This window comes from Eleutherodactylus coqui, chromosome 7, assembly GCF_035609145.1.
Source record: "Eleutherodactylus coqui strain aEleCoq1 chromosome 7, aEleCoq1.hap1, whole genome shotgun sequence".
Lineage (NCBI taxonomy): Eukaryota > Metazoa > Chordata > Amphibia > Anura > Eleutherodactylidae > Eleutherodactylus > Eleutherodactylus coqui.
In genome coordinates, this window is record NC_089843.1 from 55,215,752 (window position 1) to 55,236,610 (window position 20,859).

The following is a 20,859-nucleotide window of genomic DNA, read 5'->3' on the forward strand; positions in this document are numbered from 1 at the left end:
TTCAACACCACTTTCTCAATAAAGATTTTAGGGCAAGTTGAGCTTATGCCAAATGTTATGACTTTTCTATGTCAAAAAACGTGATAAATCTCCCCCGATAGACCAGTTGTTTTTATTTTAGACCACTTTTTTTACGTCCTTGTAGGGGACTTGAACCTGTAGACACTGGAGTAACTATAGGGGATGCGGTTGCACCAGGGGCCAGGAACCTTAGGGGACTCATAAGGCCTCTTTTCCCCATATAAGGAGCCCAGTACTATGAATAAAGCAAGTTACGCCTCTGCCTGTAAAGCTGTGATAATACATTGCAGTAATTCTGTACTGCAATGTATTATCGCTATTATTAGCGATCATAGGTCATGACAGATCTGGGTACCATTCTCAGGCGTCCAGTTGCCACGGCAACCCATCGTCCCTTCATGATTACATTGTGATGGCCCGATGACGTCACGAGGGGAGCACCCTCCTTCTGTGAACCCTTTACACACTGCAATTAATGTTGATCTCGGCGTTTTGTCATCGATCCCTGCTGTTGCAGCAGAAGGCTGGCTGTTAGTCACAGGCAGTGGGTGGCATGAGATCAGCTTCTGAGCCTGTGCCATCTATAGATAATAACTTTACGTCTATTTGTTACAACTTGCCAGCCAGGACATAAGCTTACACCCTGCAGCAGGAAGGGGTTAAATATGTCTAGAGGTGTGAAGTCACTGTCCACCACCTAAAAAATGCAGTTATCTACAAATTTTATGCCTTTTTTAAGTCTAATTTTATAAATGTCTCTAAATCCTGGTCAAGCAGCAAGCCCTGCTCAAAGAGTAATAAAGAACCCTCCTATGCGCAATTTCCACTCTTTGTTTATAAAAAAAAAAAATCACACGTTTGGTATCATTGCATCCTTAACAACCTGTACAATAAAGTGAGCACCCTATTTTTCGGGAAAAAAATTTAAAAAGGGAGACAAAATGCTTATTTTGTTCATTTCGCCTCCCAAAGAGTGCAAAAAAAGGGGCCAACAAAGCCGTATGTACCTCAAAATAGTACCAATAAAAACTACAGCTCATTAGGAAAAAACAAGCCCTCGTAGAGTTTCATCCACAGAAAAATAAAAAAAAGTTATGGTATGATGCAAAAAAAAGGTAGGGGGCTTTATTGTGCAAAAGTAAAAAGCCTAAAAAAATATATATATATAATTTTGCCATCGTCATAATCATACCATCCCGCATAAAAAATTCTATCATGTCATTTATGTTGCATGATTAACTCTAAACAAAGATAATAATGGCAGAATTGGTAGTTGTGCAGTATATCTCCACCGGAACTATGGGTGGAGACATGGGTTGGCCAGGCTGAGTAGCAGGGAACGCCCGTAGCGCCTCAGCTGTTATCAGCACCCCCTCTGGCGCGCTGGGTTTCAGAGAACTGGCAGCCCCCGTTTCCCCCCTTCTTCTGGAATGTGGCTTACTTGTCGGCGGATTGCTGTGACATCAGCGGCCTCTGTTCACTCATCACTGCCAGGAAGCTTGGAGATGGTCGGCCTGCGGGGCTGTAGATCTCCGGCGCTCCACCCCCCACCCCACCCCCCCAGGGCAAGGAAGCGACATGTGGCATCCGTAAAATTCTCTGTGCAGCCGCGTCTAAGCTTTACTGTCCGCATTTGTCAGTAAGCTCACCGGCGCTGGAGCTGCATATCTGCCGCAATAGGAGGATCCACTGATGGGGGTACTCCATGCAGCGCATTAACTGGTACTAGTGTACTATATGTCCACCACGGGAGCTGGCGGGGCATGACCTGGGCATTCCTTGTCATTTAGCCCGGCCAACCCATGTCTCCACCCATTATTCCGTTGGAGACATACTGCACTACCGTGTTTCCCTGAAAATAAGACCCACCCCGATAATAAGCCCTTCCCTGATTTTCAGGGTGGCTTGAAATATAAGCCCTCCCCTGAAATAAACCCTGTCTACACTACATGGGGAAAAATAATCACCTAGCAGGCGGCGTTCGGGTCCCTCGCGCTGGGCTGTGGCGCTCCGGCAGTCTTCTGTGTAGTCCTAAGTGCTGAGCGAGCATTCTCTTCCTGGTAACAGGATTTGAATACCCTGCCTCCAGCAAGAGATTGCTGTGATTGGATCACGAGCGCTGTGGCTCAGAGCTGATGCGATGAACCAATCACAACCATTCAGTGAATGACATCATGACCGCTGACCTCTCACCTCGGCACAAATGCCCATAGCACAGTGCAGTCTGTGACTGCTGATCTCTCCCGGTTTCTGCACCGAGGTGAGAGGTCAGTCGGCAAATACTCAGTAGTGGCTGCTGCTGCTGCCACCGGACCAGAGCTGCAGGTGGGGTGATTGTAAAGCCTGCAGGGATGCTGCCTGGCTAGAGACCAATAAGGGGGTTGCTATTACTACTGTGGTGACGATGGGGGTGACTGATACTATTGCGGCCAATATAGGGGTCACTGTTACTATCGTGGCCACTATGGGGGTCACTGTTACTATCATGGCCACTATGGGGGTCACTATTACTATCGTGGCCACTATAGGAGTCACTGTTACCACAGCGGCCACTATTAAGGTCAATGTTACCAGAGCGGCCACTATGGAGGTCACTGTTACCACAGTGGCCACTATGGGGGTCACTGTTACCTGAGCGGCCACTATGGAGCTCACTGTTACCAGAGCGGCCACTATGGAGCTCACTGTTACCACTGCAACCACTATGGGGGTCACTGTTACCACTGCAACCACTATGCGGGTCACTGTTACTACAGCGGCCACTATGGGGGTCACTGTTACCAGTGCGGCCACTATGGAGGTCACTATGGAGCTCACTGTTACCAGAACGGCCACTATGGAGCTCACTGTTACCACTGCAACTACTATGGGGGGCACTGTTACCACAGCGGCCACTATGGGGGTCACTGTAACTATTGTGGCCACTATAGTGGTCACTGTTACTATCGTGGCCACTATGGGGGGCACTGTTACTATCATGGCCATTATGGGGGTCACTATTACTATCGTGGCCACTATAGGAGTCACTGTTACTACAGCGGCCACTATTGAGGTCAATGTTACCTGAGCGGCCACTATGGAGGTCACTGTTACCACTGCGGCCACTATGGAGGTCACTGTTACCACAGCAGCCACTATGGGGGTCACTGTTACCACAGCGGCCACTATGGAGGTCACTGTTACCAGAACGGCCACTATGGAGCTCACTGTTACCAGAACGGCCACTATGGAGCTCAGTTACCACTGCAACCACCATGGGGGTCACTGTTACCACTGCAACCACTATGGGGGTCACTGTTACCACTGCAACCGCTATGGGGGTCACTGTTACCACTGCAAGCACTATGGAGCTCACTGTTACCACTGCAACCACCATGGGGGTCACTGTTACCACAGCGGCCACTATGGAGGTCACTGTTACCACTGCAACCACTATGGGGGTCACTGTTACCACTGCAACCACTATGGGGGTCACTGTTACTACAGCGGCCACTATGGGGGTCACTGTTACCAGTGCGGCCACTATGGAGGTCACTATGGAGCTCACTGTTACCAGAACGGCCACTATGGAGCTCACTGTTACCACTGCAACTACTATGGGGGGCACTGTTACCACAGCGGCCACTATGGGGGTCACTGTAACTATTGTGGCCACTATAGTGGTCACTGTTACTATCGTGGCCACTATGGGGGGCACTGTTACTATCATGGCCACTATGGGGGGTCACTATTACTATCGTGGCCACTATAGGAGTCACTGTTACTACAGCGGCCACTATTGAGGTCAATGTTACCTGAGCGGCCACTATGGAGGTCACTGTTACCACAGCGGCCACTATGGGGGTCACTGTTACCTGAGCAGCCACTATGGAGGTCACTGTTACCAGTGCAGCCACTATGGGGGTCACTGTTACCACAGCGGCCACTATGGAGGTCACTGTTACCACAGCGGCCACTATGGGGGTCACTGTTACCAGTGCAGCCACTATGGGGGTCACTGTTACCACAGCGGCCACTATGGAGGTCACTGTTACCAGAACGGCCACTATGGAGCTTACTGTTACCACTGCAACCACCATGGGGGTCACTGTTACCACTGCAACCACTATGGGGGTCACTGTTACCACTGCAACCACTATGGGGGTCACTGTTACCACTGCAACCACTATGGGGGTCACTGTTACCACTGCAACCACTATGGAGGTCACTGTTACCACTGCAACCTCTATAGGGGTCACTGTTACCACTGCAACCACTATGGAGGTCACTGTTACCACTGCAACCACTATCGGGGTCACTGTTACCACTGCAACCACTATGCGGGTCACTGTTACTACAGCGGCCACTATGGGGGTCACTGTTACCACTGCAACCACTATGGGGGTCACTGTTACCACTGCAACCACTATGGGGGTCACTGTTACCACTGCAACCACTATGGGGGTCACTGTTACCACTGCAACCACTATCGGGGTCACTGTTACCACTGCAACCACTATGCGGGTCACTGTTACTACAGCGGCCACTATGGGGGTCACTGTTACCAGAGCGGCCACTGTGGGGGTCACTGTTACCACTGCAACTACTATGGGGGTCACTGTTACCACAGCGGCCACTATGGAGGTCACTGTTACCACAGCAACCACTATGGGGGTCACTGTTACCACTGCAACCACTATGGGGGTCACTGTTACCACTGCAACCACTATGGGGGTCACTGTTACCACTGCAACCACTATGGGGGTCACTGTTACCACTGCAACCACTATGGGGGTCACTGTTACCACTGCAACCACTATGGGGGTCACTGTTACCACTGCAACCACTATCGGGGTCACTGTTACCACTGCAACCACTATGCGGGTCACTGTTACTACAGCGGCCACTATGGGGGTCACTGTTACCAGAGCGGCCACTGTGGGGGTCACTGTTACCACTGCAACTACTATGGGGGTCACTGTTACCACAGCGGCCACTATGGAGGTCACTGTTACCACAGCAACCACTATGGGGGTCACTGTTACCACTGCAACCACTATGGGGGTCACTGTTACCACTGCAACCACTATGGGGGTCACTGTTACCACTGCAACCACTATGGAGGTCACTGTTACCAGTGCAACCACTATGGAGGTCACTGTTACCACTGCAACCACTATGGGGGTCACTGTTACCACTGCAACCACTATGGGGGGTCACTGTTACCACAGCGGCCACTATGGGGGTCACTGTTACCACTGCAACTACTATGGGGGTCACTGTTACCACTGCAACCACTATGGAGGTCACTGTTACCACTGCAACCACTATGGGGGTCACTGTTACCACTGCAACCACTGTGGGGGGTCACTGTTACCACTGCAACCACTGTGGGGGGTCACTGTTACCAGTGCGGCCACTATGGAGCTCACTGTTACCACTGCAACTACTAAGGGGGTCACTGTTACCACAGCGGCCACTATGGGTGTCACGGTTACCATTGCGGCCACTATGGGGGTCACTGTTACCATTGCAGCCACTATGGCGTATCCTACAGAGCGCAGGCGAGTGCGGTATAACACGTGGCGAGGTGCGCTGCTCTCTACATGTTGATGTCCCTTCACAATATTAGTTAGGTACGCTTTACACTGATATTGGGCACCTAAATAATGGTGCCGCCGGTAATAACGCTGACACAGTATAAGCCCGTACTGCGCCCTTTTCTAAACCGTCAACTGATGTGTAAAAGAAGGTCCGATGCACACAACACATTTTCTTAGCGACACTTACACCAGTTTTTATGTCCCCCATTCGGTATGCCCCATCCCCTAAGTACCAGGTTCCCCACCTCATAAACACCACACAGCAGACTGAGGGCGGGAAATGAGGCCTGGAGTGTTACCAGCGCCCCCTGCCGGCCACTGCTCTATTACTGTTTGTTGCTAATTTATATACGTCGCGTTGCAGCCTCCTCAGAGCCGTTTACGCTAGGACTCTAACCAAATAACAACTGGCGCGGTTTCGCCTCGTTGATGTATTTTGGTCTCTGCAGCGCTCCGTCGTTGTGACGTCACCTGGAGGAAGCCGTACGGAACCGGCAGCGGGAAACAGAAATGCGAAAGAAGTAGGTATGTTGTGTCCTTGTATACTAGGAGCAGCGCAGGGGGGCTAGGGGTTGCCCTTAGCAACCAATCAGGTTGCCGCTTTTAGTAAGTAACTGCACTCGTACAATGACTGGTTTCCAAGGGCAACGCCCAGGTTGCTAGGGGGGATGCCACTGTGTATATATGTATGTAAGAAGAGATATTAACCCTCACCTGGAAGGGTTTCTTGCTGCAGGACCCCGCATACAGTTACACCTCAGGCCGATATACAGAGTATTACAGTTGTGCCATGATTTTAGGGCTCATTCACACGGCGTATTTCCGGTCCGTATTACACGTGTAATGCGCACAGCGCGAACCCCATTGACTTTCATTGGAGTATTCAAACACCCATAATATACGAATGTGACAAAAATTGCAGCATGTCTTATTTTGGCGCACATTACACATGGAAAATACTCATTCAAGTCTATGGGTGCGCAAAATAGAAGCGGTCAGCACACGCGGCGTGCGTGTTTGCTGTGGCGGGTTTTTTGCATTTGTTGATCGGAGACCGTGTAGGGGGGGGAAAAAGTGTGGGTCAAAAACCAGCGAATACAGCTGCGACACACCGAGAAAACGCACGTAAAAACGCTCGCCTTAGTTGGCGAGCCTGCGCCAAATTCCAGATATTGTTGCGGATTTTCCAGGGTAGAAAGTGCGCAACAATTCTGCTAGGTGTGAAGTACAATTGCTCACCTCTATGGTGTATCCACCGGGGTTACAGTGGGTATGACTGATCGGCTCCACATCTCCGAGTTTACACTGGGAGATAGGCAGCCCACCAGTGAGCATTTGTATGCCCCGCCAAGGCCTCCTGCACGCGATTGTCTCCTGCGCAGACGATCTGTGGCATTCCGCATGAGTTCAAACCAATAGAGCATCCGCGTGTCCAATCACACAAGCGGACAGCGACTGCGATTTTGCTTACTTTATTTTTTTCGTAGAGTCCACGACACAGACGGCGTCCATTGAAGTCAGTGGAAGCCATCTGATCCACGGCTTTTCCGCAATTGATACGCAGGGGGGAAAAAACTGCACTGTGCATGTCCAATGGCGAGCCGTGCGGACCGTCCGCAGTACAGATTATGAAGGCTAATCCACGTGGATGCCGGCCGGACACGGGGTCGGATTCTGCTGCGGGCTCCCGTATGTGGAATCCGGCCCGCTTGTGTGTAGGCGGTCTGACCCGATCAGCCAATGAGCTAGTGTTGGCTTGTTCGCTGGTGACCGCTCATACTATAACATGGCCCCATTGTTGGATGAACCAGCGTTCGCAGGAACGTTCAGGCCTGATAATTGGCCCATATAGAAGGACGTAAAGCTGCTGCCAAACATCTCAGGCGGCAGTTTATCTTCTATGAGAACAAATAATTGGGCATGTGGGAATCTGACAATTTCGCCCCTTCTGTCTCTCAACTTGGAAGAGTTGGGAGTCCCCATTCATATTTGATGATTGACTTGCAGGAATGCTGTCTTCCAATAGGTGGCACTGCAGAGGTATTGTTCCATCTCCCTTAATTGCACATTACCCAGAGGAGCATGCATGGCCTTATAAGTCTCCTCACTTACCTAGGTGCTCTCGCTAAGGAGAAAAGATGGCATTCTTGACCCACATCACAGATCTCTCGCTAGCCAAACCAGAAACCCACTGCACACTTATGAAAGGCAAACACCCCGAACTAGCTGTCCGTGTATGGATTCTGGCTTAGCATTCAATTTCCGGTCATTGTTACAAGGCTTGTATAAAGAGTCTAACATTGATTTGCAGGAATGCAGCCTTCCAATAGGTGGCGCTGCAGAGGTATTGTTCAATCTTCCTTATTTGTCTAATGTGTATAATGCCCTAAAACCCCGTTCATATATTCTTTTTGCTAAGGAAGGCAGGAAAACACTTGGAATTTCCTCTTGATGTATCCGTTCTTTATTTTTATTCTCTTCTAGCTTTCCTAGAAGCCATCATGAGTTGCGGAGAGCGGTTCGTTCAGACGTTGAAGAAGCTCGGCTATCCTAAGGCCTCCACTCTGGATGGAGAAGACTTTGACTGGCTGTTTGAAACCACGGATGCCAAAGCTTTCCTAGACTGGTTCTGTGCCAGCTGCACCGAGAAAAATGTGGTATCGGAGGAGAAGCTGCATGCATTTAATGAACTGAAGGCGTCTGGGAAAGCTGTGTTGGATGATAGGACTTTAGAGGAGGTGATGAAGACGTGCCAACCGTCCAGCTCTAAAGCCTCTGCATTGGAGGAGGTGGCCGTGGAGAAGCTGGAAGAAGAGCTCCACAGCCTGCAGAAATCCCGAGCGCTCTACCTTCAGAGGCGTAATAAGCTGCAGATGTTGGCATCTGCCAATGTCTACTCATCTCTGAAGTTGAGAGATAAAGAAGACGAAGAAGCCAAGGCCTTGAACGAAACCTTGAGCGACCTGCAAGTGACCAGTAACCAGATGAATCATGAGCTCCAGGCGGTTGTCGAAGGCGTCCAGAAACTCCTTTCATTCTACTGCCCCCTTGAAAAGGGTCAAACCTCATCATCACCCATCTTCTTATTCCAGGTCCTCCTAGATAAATACCTGTCAAGTGAAGAACAAAGCACGGCTGCTCTCACACAGTTTACCAAGGAACATTTCTTCGAGGGATTCTCTAAGTGTATGGAGGGGACGGATAATGACTTTGAGCTCATCCAGCTGGATGGAGATGCCCGTGATGATCCTGCCCTTGAAGAAAAGTGCAAAGAAATGATGAGACTCCAGTTGGCTTATATCAGTGCAAGACACAAACTAATAGAGGCCAAGGCCAAGAATGCAAGTTTACAGGCTGGTCTACAGTGGGTTGAAGCCAATGCCAGTGCAGCTCAGAGCAAGGTAAGAGCGTGGCTGCATAACTTTGATAAGGATCTTGTCTGCAAAGATAGGACGCATTATTGATGTATACTGTGCATTGGGTAGTAATGGCAGCACTGTGGCCATCTTGGAAGCGGGACCCAAGAACAGGCGGTTTGATGGTGGTATGGTCATAGAGGAGACCATCAGGTAATATTACACCTTCCCCCTCCAGTCCGGGGATACATGTTTTCCCTGAAATTGGTGAGTGAGTTTTAAAGGGGGTTTCTTAGTATAAATGTTTTTTTTTTTTTTAAACACCCGTTCCCCATGAAGCAAAGTAACTAACCGGCATATACTCTCCTCTCCCATTTCGGGTCTTCCTTCAGACATCCTGTTTACAGGCTGCCCCACCCTGTTTACAAGACATTGCAGGTACTTCAACCAATGACAGAGCTCAGTGCTCGATCGCTGAGCTCTGTGATTGGCTGCAGCACCTGTGACGTCCCATAAAGTAGGCGGGACTGCAACCTGTACACAAACACCAGAGCAGAGAAGTAGCGCTGTGGGACACAGCGATGAGAGGTGAGTATATGCTGGCTGGTTATTTTACTGCATGGGGAACGGACTTTTAATTTTAAAAAAAATACTAACTGCACTGCATATTATTATACTTACTAAAATCTCTATTTCATTGCATTTCAAAGGCCTCCAATAAAGACCGGCTGATGGTGAGGATCACAAGCTTGAAGGATGAGACCTCGCAGATTGAAAGCCACATAGAGTCCATTAAGAAGGAGACTCTTCCAGCCTCGGTCCAGCAGAGAGCCCAGCTATTGAATATGCCCGTTGTTAAAGGAGACTATGATCTGCAGATCGCCCGCCACAAGTTATACGCCTCCAGGCAGGGCCTGGTGGGCACACATCTGATGAAGCAGAGGGCCTCCTTCGAGCTCTTACAGCTCGGCTTTGAGCTGGAGTTAGTGAAGCAAAGAAATGTTAACCGAGAACTGAAAACCGTAATTCAAGAGTTGAGACAAAGCGCCGAAAAAATGGAAGCAAGGTTATTGATGCCTGATGCTTCTTTGTTGGCTTCAAGCAAGCCAAAGGTCAACATTGATTCTAGGGACACAGCCAGCCATGGGTAAGATGGCCAGTTAAGTCTGAGTAATATTCTGTGTTATGGGGCACCTAAGTATAAGAAAGGTGTCCTATAAAGTGAATTTTTTACAGTTTATACTATATTGCGAGAAAACTGCAAAGCCACAACTATCCCCAGCAGTCCCAGAAGACTGAAATAGAGCGGCTCGGACATGTGACCCCCACTTTATTCATTTGAGACCACTAGGGACCTATGTTCTTGTGATCGGTGAGGGTCTCAGTGGTTTGACCCCCACTGAACAGATGCTTATCCTTTATTCATTTGTACTTTGAATAGGGGATACATTCTCTTTCTAACGAGCTTATCGCTTGCCCCCCCACTTTTTTTTTTTGTTTTAAATGCTAATTAAAACCATATGAGGAAGCATGTTCTTTTTTAGAAGAAGTGCTTCAGCCAGGAGATATTTTTAGAAGGACTTTTAATGCAAAATCCAAATTAATGGGAGCTGCACCTACAATTACAGGTGTCTGCCACAACACTGGTCGCGGCGCTACCAGCAGGCGCCTGATCAGCTGATCGGCTGGGATCCCAAAGGATAGGTCATAAGTAGTATTTTTCGTAGAAAACTCCTTCAAGGCTGTGCTTTTTAGTGTCTGTGTTGTAAACACAACCTCTGCACCTTCCACAGCTCAAGGGAAACAAGCTAAGATCATTATAGAGTTCAGTTCAGTTGAATAGCAAGAAGTCCAGAATTGGTGCTGTAATACACAAAAATGCAGCTATATCGTGGAGATATTTGGACTAGGGCCTTCCCTATGGGATCCACAGCCCCGGACAACCTTCCAAATATTGTACTACTTTATAGAAATGCATCGTAGTCTTGGATTGGGCAAACGTTTTGTGCAGACTTGCTTGTCGCAGTTTACCATAAATGACTTGGACAAGTCTTCCGCTTCGGGTCAATGGGTTTTAGCACCAGACTAATGGATGACTGGGTCTCTGAGCTCCGTACTAGGCTAGGTGGACACTAGCTGTGCATGCATGTTGCAGCCAAGAGGCTTGGGAACAACTTGCATCGGTCACCTGTCCATGTGATACATACTGAGGCGGCACATTAACATGCATTTGTATGTCCTGTTATCGTCCGTGATTTTCACACACGTTAACAGTCCATGCTAAAAAAGAAGTAAATGTGCATAGCTTTATAATGGGGCCGTGTAATCTCCACAGATTAACATAGATGGCACACAGCGCCAAATAGTGTGCACAGAGCCTTAGATGATATACGTGGAATATAATATACATTTTATGTTAAACTACAAGTATCCAGGGTCCATATCGGACTCTTTTCTTTCCTTAGGCACAGCACAAATGGTTTTGTAGGGTTACTGTTAAGCAGTCAGGTCACTGCATTAGTTTTGTATCCCATGCTAGAGAAGTAGCTGCATGTATGTACCTTACACTCTTGTATGCTGCAGACTATTCCAGCTTCTGGATGGCGATCAGACGCAGAAGCTCTTCAGAACATACAGCAGTTTAGAATCGGTGGCACAGAAGTTATCCCAGGATGTCCAGTCCCTGAAGGACCAGCTAGCTGTTTCTAAGCAAGAACAATCCTTTGTAATATCCAAGCTGGAATCCAATCTGAAGACGTTACAAGACTGTATGTATTGCGATGGAACTGAACTCATGTTAAGTACTCCGGTAAGTATTTCTGAAACTCAACTGGTATTCCTCCCGACCCCCAAACTGTCCAGATGTATGCTAGGATAGTGTACTGGGATTGGCTGACATTAGCGCACGTTTGTGGCCAACTTCAGGTGATAGCAGTGCTATGATTTAGCTGGAGGAGGTTACACAGCTACCCTGTTTCCCCAAAAATAGAGCCCACCCTGAAAATAAACCCTTGCCAATTTTTCAGGATTTTTGGGGAGGCTTGAAATGTAAGCCCTAGTGACATTACATTAAAAAAAAATAGGAATACATTAGCCAGCAGGCTCAGTTCAGGTCCTTCCCACTGCTCTCCTGAGCTCCGTCACGGTTCCCGCAGTTTTTGGCCACCCACACACAATCCGTTACGGGATTTATAAATCCCACCTCCCACGAAGCGATGGCTGTGATTGGCTGAGCAGCGCTATAAGAGCCAATCTACGCAGCACTCAGTGAACCAATTACAGCCATCACGTAGTGGGGCGGGATTTATGAATCCCATAACCAGGAAGTGAGCTTGTGTAGGTGGCTGAGGACTGCGAGAACTGCTCTGAAGATCAGTGGAAAGGACCTGGACCAAGCCTGATGGGTAAGTAAAATACAACATTTCCCAAAAATAAGACCTAGTGCCTCTTGGGGCAAAAATTAATATAAGACAGTGTCGTATTTTTGGGAAAACACAGTATAGTGGCGTGCAGAGAACCTACAGCAGTGTTCATGTGGTTAGGGCAAAATATATATATTACTTTTTCAAGTCCTAGACTAGTGGCTGCAATATTGTTTCATAAGGATAATGCCACTCCTCACAAAGCGGCGTATGTCCTGGAAATTGATGGTTCTTCCCTTGTAAAGTTTTGATACACCCGTCCTAAACGGCTGATCTCCCAATTTCTGTTTTCCTTTCGATAACTTACATTAACATTTATAGACCACGTTCACTTCAGATTGTTTAAACAGATTAATCAGACACATTAAACAATAAACTTTGATGTCCTAATACTATTATTAGCCTAAAAGTAGATGAAATGGGAAAAGCCAAAAACTTACCAGCCACCCGTGTAGACCTCTGTATGCTGTAGATGTGAAGATTATTTCTTAAAGAGATTGTCCAGGGAGCCCAAAATCTTATAAGGACCCACGGTGTCAGAACCTCCTCCTTTGGCCCGGATCTAACACCAGGTCACATGGTATGGCCCCTCTCTGTGCGTGACGCATGATCAAGGGGACTGGCTGTTTGGCTCTGTCTCTGTCTCTGAATCGCTCGTAATGCAGAAGGGGACTGGCTTAGTTATTAAAGGGGACCTGTCACCCTGAAAGTGAAGTGCATTCTGCAGACAGCATGCTATGCAAGAGGAGGAGCTGAACAGATTGATATGTAGTTTTGTGGAAAAAGATTCCGTATAACATTTTATTCATTCCAATGGGCGGTCCTACAAGTGTTTTACGGCTGTCTGAATTACTGTGTAGATATGAATAGCTGTCAATCACTGATGGCTCCGCCCACTGGACCTCTTAGCTTAGAAAGAGCAGAGGGATAAATAAAAAACACGTTATACTGAATCTTTCCCCATAAACCATATACAATCTGCTCGGCTCCTCCTGCTCTGTGCAGTTTGCTATCACGATCAAGCTGATGGGTTCTAATTAAAATGGATCAAGCCCTCAGACTCTTTGATATGTCAGGCACAGTGAAAAAAGCTATAGCACATAACCTGGTGTCGGCCCTGGGCCCGAAGTGGAGTTACTGACACCACAGGTCCATGTAAGTCTTTAGTCTCCCTGGACAATCCCTTTTAAAGGGGATGCTCCGGACTGATTTTACTGGATGCCTCGGTACAGAACAGATAAGTCGTCTTTGCTATTTCATGCAGTGGAAAAAGAAACTTTCCAGCCAAACGGATGTTAAAAGAACGCTTTCCTCTGGCATTTGTCAAGTGAGTCGGCCCTTTTGGATATCTTCAGCATATACGATGATAGTTTTCCGACTTGATATGCCAAACGGGCACTGCGAACGTACTGTGAATAGGGGATTATTCGAATTCAAGTTATATTTTGTTCTAGGAAAGCGAAGGAACGATCAGTATGTTTGTCATCATATCTCCCACTGAGATTGTCGCCCTGAACAGCAAGCTTGTATGCACAGATGTAAAAAGAACTGGGTTTGCTGAGTGTAATAATTCTCTAATGTTATACACTTTTTTTTTTTCAGGAGTTGTCCTCCAGTTTTCAACAAATATATTCCCAGCTAGAAAAATTAAATCAGATTTTAATGGATGTTCTGGAGGATCTGAGGGTGAAGAGGAAGATATTACAGTCAAGCAAGTTTGCAAAATTGAAGAAAGAACTTTATGTATACTTCTTCCAGAATGAAGAGCTTTTAAAAAGCATTGTGCAAAGTCTGGAGTCCCAGGCCGATATCCACAGCTCCTAATCCTTCCTGTATGATCAGAGATTCAGTCATTGTCTATATAATATATACATTTTAATTTTGCTTGAGCAGCCTTAGACAAAATGCTTTGCCAGTTTAGTTTCTATTTTATCGCACAAATCTCGCATGACTGTGAACCCCACTCTTTTGAATGGGGGCATACAGATGAGTGATATTTTCCCGCGATGATATGTGGGAAACAAATCACAGCATGTTCCATCATACTGTGTGTTCTCACATCGCAGCCGCATTGTCTTCAATTGGACCGGTGGTACCATCGCACCACTGCTAGGTGCAAACAATGGGAGAAACGCCACGATCCTCTGCCATGGCTGACAGCCGCAGCGGAGGATCCCTGCAGTGATGCAAGGCTGTGTTTGCATGAAACCGCCTCGCATACTCAGGGAATTCACATAGTGGGGAGCGCGATATGGGGGTGGGATTCATGCCCCCATAATGCGCTCACCCGTGTAAAGTTGGCCTAAGTAAAGAACATCTTGAAGTGATGTGCATCAAATGTATTAAGAGGCCAAGAAGTCACAAATGTTCACACAAACTGTTAGGCAAAAATGTGAGACATATAGCTGGCATAAAATCCTAAATAAATGTCACTTATAGAGTAGAATGATAACATATTGGATGCTTGCAGCTACCACTAGAGGGAGCTTACCTGTTTACTGCATATATTGAGTTCAATCTGGAAGCTCCTAGTCTCCTTCTACTGGTGGCGGCATGCTGTCACAGTTTTATTATTGAACCCTATGGGTGTATACAGGGAATTTCCAGCTCTGTATCCTAAACAGCTGCACTTGCTATGAAGCTATGGTAAGAGATTAATCCTCACAGAGCTCTGGACCTAAAGATGACACGGTGTGTAAAAGTGAACATTCACTTTAAAAGGGGCTTTATTAATAAGGATATGGCATCAGTACATTAGGGGTAGCCGTCAGCTGCTGGGTCCTTCAGCAAAACTCTTGGTAAAGATGCTGTGGTCAGATCTCTATGGATGGCCTACCCTAACTATGCGACCCCTGTCTCTGGTGCAGAAAACGCCTTAAGGCTGGGTTCACACGGGACAGATTTGCAGCAGAATTTTTGTGCGGCAAATCCACCCGCGGCTCCTAATCCCAGGATAAGCCAGCCATGTGGACGAGATTTTGCAAAAATCCCACCCACACAGGGCAGCCAATCCGTCCCGGCAAAGCCGTACGAAACCGGCGATGCAGCCGCGGAATTGACAGCCGCAGCATGTCAATTCTTTTTCTTTTCGTTGCGGCCTCACTCCTCTAGGGGGGGAGAAAGTCGCAACAGAATGCCAGCAACCGAACCGCTCCAAAACCCGCGGCGAAATTTCTGTTCCGTGGGAACCCAGCCTAAAGTGGGATTTCTTCTAAAGTCATGATATTTCATATAAACTTGTAAGAAAATAACATTACTGAAGGTCTGTGAATGGAGACCCTCTTGCAATTCTATAGAAAGCTGGATAGTTTGTTATCGTACATAGCCTGCGGCGCTCTGACACCGATTGGGTTGCCACACATCACAAATCCCAACCACTGCCAGAAGATGAGTTTCACAATCATTATATTAACCGATGCAAGTATAGAGTGTTTTATACTATTAGATACATGTGTGGTAACATTGTCTTATGGCGGACTCCTTTTTTAATGTTTCTAAATTGTTTTAATGTGTAAATACAAATGTAACTAATTCCCCGTCTCCCTTTTACAGCCCTCTGTAAAGCTTTGGTCCGGTTTATCCTTTTTGTAATGAATTTTCGAGGTGGTGATGAGAGATCAAGCATCTGACTCATTGTGCAAAAACCTTTTTTATATACAGTAATTGTTAAAATAAAATCCCCTCCTCCACCAGAAGTTGTCGGGATTTAATGAAACTTTCTCTGTGTGATGTAAGTAATTACAATATCGGAGCGATATTAGTGTGGGCAAACTGAACACTTGAAGGGAGCCTCTAGTACACAAAAAAAACATGTTTTTATTATGTAGTAGTAATAAAACAACAAAACACTACAAATTTGGAATGACCATCATTATAATGACCCCCTATGTTGAAGACGCTTACACATGTTGCGTGAAATCAGAGAACCTCTTCACCCGCTGGGTGGGCAAAGCTGATGCCCTGTGTTATGTCTATTTCGAGGCCTGAGTGGGCATACCATGGCGTATCAGTTTTGTCCCAGGAATGTTCCTTTAAGCTGCACTTGTAACATTGTATTTCAGCCAACAGCCATCCTTACATGATCAAGTTGAATATAAAACAAACACAGACAATGACTAACAGAAAAGCATAGTGACCTTTCCAGCTACAGTGTACACAAAGAAGAACATGAGGTCCTGTCCCAGCAGCCGCCCGCCCGGCCCAGATATTTACTGGATGGAACAGAACTTTGCAGGGATGGAGCTGCTCTTGATACTTCAGGTGTCGAGTGCAAACAGAGGCCTATGGCAATCAGGATTTTTTTTTTTTTTTTTTATTCCCTCTGATTTGAGATATATAGATATATATAAAATGACTTTGGAGTCTTGCTGGCTGCTTAAACATTTTAGAGGGAATTTAAACAATTTATGCCGGTTTAGTTGCATATAATGACTGTTTGTTTTAGTTTGGAGCATGTCTGATTTGGTCCAAATATCTGACCTTTTGGGATGTCATGCTGACCTCACCACTTTTTTTTTTTTTTTTTTGAGGTGGGGGTATGGTTCTCACAGCCCATCAGATTTGCTATAGTTTACACCAGCATCTGGCATACCTTATAGCTAAAGTCTATCCCAGTTGCTGCGGGCATAGATTTCATATTTGACGCATACATGGCTAAATGTATTAGGTCTTATTCACATGAGTGTACGATTCCAGTGCATGAAAAAAACGTACTGATGTGTGTATGTCAGTGTTACAACCATATGCAATGCTTTTTCCTGTTTTTAAGTGTGTGGGACCCTTTTTTTTTAATGCAAAAAAAACAAAAATCATGGAGGCCCAATTTTTTTCATAGAGTTGCTTTAATATTAATCAGTGAAAGACAAATTGCTCATAAATGTCCTCCATGTGCACTTTTTTTTTTTTCCCGTTTAGGGCTTTTTTGCACTGGAGCAGCGCTTTTTCCGAGTAACCGACTACTCGGGCGAACAGATTCGGGGGCGCGTGGGGTTGCAGAGGGGAGTGGGGGGGGGGAGAGAGAAAACTCTCCCCTGTTCCCCACTGCTACCCCCTGCTCCACCAAGCCGCTCCCCGAATCTTTTCGACCGAGTAGTCAGTTACTCGGAAAAAGCGCTGCTCGAGTGCAAAAACGCCCTAAACGAGTACGTTCGCTCATCTCTAGCAAGGACAGATCAATGTGCTTCAATCTTTTTGCACAGAATATCGATCCATGTAAAAACAGTCGAATGTGTGAATAGCCCCATTGCACATAAACCCATTAAAGTCAATCCGTTACACACACACACACACACCATGTATGCACCCGTGTGAATAAACCCTTAAGAGGTCTGCTCCTCTTATGGGGATTTTGTCATCCAGTTCATGCTGCCTGAACAACGGGGAGCATGAACCTGGGACTGGGGTGCCTATTTACCCCCATGGGAGTTTCATTCTGTAACTCTGCAGCATTTCACAATAAATACACTTTGAAGTTTGACTTGGAGCTGAGTTTTGAGTCACAGGGGTGGCCACACCAGCCTCTCACCACCTACATCATGACTCAGTGCTCAACTCTGAGTAAAAATGTCAAAGTGTGTGTATTCTGAAGTGTCACGGCGTTTCAGAATAAAATAGTCATGGGGAGGGGAGGGGGGCAACAGGCATCCCTGTCCCGGGTTCATGTGGGCCGTGGTTTGGGTAGCATGAATTTGATGACAGAATCTCTTTAATAGACTTGGCTCACTACTCCCAAAGCAAACTTTATTTAATGTCAGCTAAAATAACTCTGCCCCTTTTGTATTGTAAATTATCAGCCCTTCAGCTGGCTATAGACACCCTATCCTACCAAAAGTAATTGGACACCTGAGGAAGAATCAAAAGTAGTATTTATTTGCATATATTACTACCCAGTGGGGCTGCTTTGGCCCTAAATTACATCAGATACCCTCTGTTGCATGCTATATACTAACATCTGATACACTTCAGCTGGTATTTCCATTGATTCATCCTGCAACTGTCTAGCACATTTTCTTAAAGAAGATGCATTGACCCATCTACAGTGGTGTAAGGAGAAATCGTCATTCGATAGTTGAGCAATGGAAGAATGTTCTTTGGAGTGATGACTTGCAATACTCCATGATCACATGACATTGGACGTACCTGGGTGTGGAGGACGCTTTCTGCCTGAATGTGTTGTGCCAACAGTTCTTTACGGTGGAGGTTCTGTTATAGTCCGGGGATGTTTTGCATGACATGGTCTTGGTTGGTTGGTTGTAGTGCCAAGAACCATGAACACGGAGGCTTTAGTCATCTGAACAGACTGATTTTGGCAGACTGGATTATTATTGATTGTATATGGGGCCTCTCAACTTTTCCCTGGTAAATGATGTTTGGGGTAAAGAAGGATTGGGCATGCTGCATCCTAACGCTCGTTTCTTTTGTTTCCCCTGGAGATAAGCCACACCAAAGCTATCTGGCTGCAGCTCTCTCCACAAAGCGCGTTAACTCTTGGTCAAACCCAGCGTTCATGTGTATGGTGTAGTAGGGAGAAATGGCCATCAGCCGAACAAACATTCAGCCTACAGCTGTTGAAGGTGTATGGACGCCTTTACACTGGGCAAGAGATTCGTATCCAAGTTCTGCAGTAACTCGGGTCGTTTACATAATATTACGGCTCCTTTATAAAGCATTTTTCTTTAGCTATCTTTCAATTAATACAATGTTTTCCCAGTGATAGGTCCTCTTTAATTTTGCCTGCGGTGGCGCTACAGAGAAAATGAATACTTGCCGTTGGGTTCTCCCAAAGTTGCTACGGAGATGCCAGCAACGGGGCATTCTGTAATCTATGCAGAGAGATATGAAATGCGTCAATCAAAAATTAGGATTAAAAAGTAGATCCCCTGTTCTTTTCAGAATAGACAATCGGGGAGGGGGTGAGTGCAATAGGTAGAAACACCTTTTTGCATTTCTTTACACTTCTTGGAGGCAAGCACCCTGAATCCTTTGCAGTAGCTGAATACATCCAGTATTCGCAGATCCGAGTGTCCAACAGTGTCCAAAGCTGGTAACCTCTTTTAAGTTGCTAAAAATTAAACTGTCCTCTTCAATTTCTGTAGAATATTTTAGTACTAGTATATATCTAGGAGACCTTTAGTACACTTCATGTAGGTGCAAGTCAAATTGTGAGTCGATCAAATGCAACAGCTAATTTCTATAGGACATAATAGAAATCAAGTATGTACAACATCAGAAAAGCAACAAGTTGCTGTTTATGGTAGCCTGTGATCTGTGAATGGTGTTGTCACAGTGCCGTCCTAAACTCCACTTATATTCATTACTAGCTTATATACCCACCGTTGCCCAGGTTTCTGATGCCCTTGATGCAGTCTTTTTGAATTCAGGCCTCATATTGTTCCAAGGTCTCTGTAGCCCTTGATGTCCTGGCTCTTTCCTGCTTGTTTAGTTGCTGGTTGTTTGGTTGGCTTATCTCACTCACAGTAATTTTACTTCCTTTGCTTTCGGCTGGACTTGTCCGATGGGTTTCCTTTTTTTTTCGGAAGCATTCTGGATTCACTACACTGAATCACAAAGCGTCTTTCAGAGCGATAGACATGCAATGAAACAACAGATTTGTATTTTTTTCTTCCCCTTTATTCTTATTGCTCCTCGTTGTGAAGAGACCGGGTCTGAGACAATAGTAACCGAATGTCGTTGTATGAGGGAATTACTCCCATTGCCATTAATAGACCATTGTTTGATTTAAGGTTTTACCTTTTGGAATACTGATGTGCATTTTGGAAAGTCATAGATGCCATGCAACAAGGCATTCCTTAAATATTTGGGCAAGGTGTGTTTGTAATAAGTGAACATGTTGTCAGCCGATTAACAGGAGGTCCACCGCCATCGCTTTCTCCGTTAGGGCAGTTAAAGGAGCGTTTACAAAGTTTCTGCAGTCTGACAAATGTTATGTGCTGTATGCTTTACGGATCCTAAATATTTTGCTGTGATTTCCAAGTGAAGTTTGTAAAAGTATGATTTTATAAGGTGACCTATAGCTTGAGGATTACTGTAAAAGGTTCTATTAGGTTTTACTATGGCTTGTAAACACAATAGGGGCTATAAAGCAATGGCTGAAAGACATGAGGCTAAGTGCTTTGTGACAGCCTGAATCCGAAGTGAAACACATGTTGAAAACAGATGATGACGGTAAAGAATACCGAGTCGTTGGCGGTACAGTATACAGGGCTATTACAAATTATCTTATTGATTTGAAACACTCAGAACTCTTGTTTAATGGCACTCGGATACATGAATTTGATATCAATGAAAACACAAACTCAAAACGTTTTGTTGCACAACATAGTAACATAGTATGCAAGGCTGAAAAAAGACAAATGTCCATCCAGTCCACCCTGCTTTCACCCCCCCTCCTTGTTGATCCAGAGGAAGGCAAAAAAAAAAACAATGAGGCAGAAGTCAATTTACCCCCTTTAGGGGAGA

The 20,859-nt window shown here is 46.1% G+C and overlaps 2 protein-coding genes across 3 annotated transcripts in view; one reads left to right on the plus strand and one right to left on the minus strand.

Moving 5' to 3' along the window:
- Nucleotides 1-3,397, minus strand: part of POLN (DNA polymerase nu) — a 120,414-nt gene extending 117,017 nt beyond the window's left edge. The window contains exons 1-3 of the mRNA XM_066574782.1: nucleotides 3,085-3,397; nucleotides 2,593-2,837; nucleotides 642-718 (exon numbers count right to left, since the gene is read on the minus strand). Coding sequence (XP_066430879.1) covers nucleotides 642-718; nucleotides 2,593-2,837; nucleotides 3,085-3,397 — 635 coding nt within the window. The remainder of the gene's footprint in view (nucleotides 1-641; nucleotides 719-2,592; nucleotides 2,838-3,084) is intronic.
- Nucleotides 3,398-5,995: 2,598 nt separating this feature from the next.
- On the plus strand, nucleotides 5,996-16,203 carry HAUS3 (HAUS augmin like complex subunit 3). Of its 2 annotated transcripts, none has more exons than XM_066573031.1 (5): nucleotides 5,996-6,128; nucleotides 8,088-9,004; nucleotides 9,670-10,106; nucleotides 11,543-11,768; nucleotides 13,984-16,203. In XM_066573031.1, exons 2-5 carry the CDS (start codon nucleotides 8,105-8,107, stop codon nucleotides 14,203-14,205), a joined length of 1,785 nt encoding a protein of 594 aa, XP_066429128.1. In that variant the 5' UTR covers nucleotides 5,996-6,128; nucleotides 8,088-8,104; the 3' UTR covers nucleotides 14,206-16,203. The 2 variants fall into 2 exon arrangements, with proteins under 2 accessions (XP_066429128.1, XP_066429129.1); XM_066573032.1 differs by having other exon boundaries at nucleotides 5,996-6,124.
- Nucleotides 16,204-20,859: the final 4,656 nt, after the last annotated feature.

What these genes read in the sequence shown, in the direction of transcription:
- HAUS3 (XM_066573031.1), top strand. Translation starts at nt 8,105, where the DNA reads ATGAGTTGCGGAGAGCGGTTCGTTCAGACGTTGAAGAAGCTCGGCTAT. An exon ending in CCAGTGCAGCTCAGAGCAAG is followed by an intron (nt 9,005 to 9,669) that starts GTAAGAGCGTGG and finishes TGCATTTCAAAG; the next exon opens with GCCTCCAATAAAGACCGGCT. An exon ending in AACTCATGTTAAGTACTCCG is followed by an intron (nt 11,769 to 13,983) that starts GTAAGTATTTCT and finishes TTTTTTTTTCAG; the next exon opens with GAGTTGTCCTCCAGTTTTCA.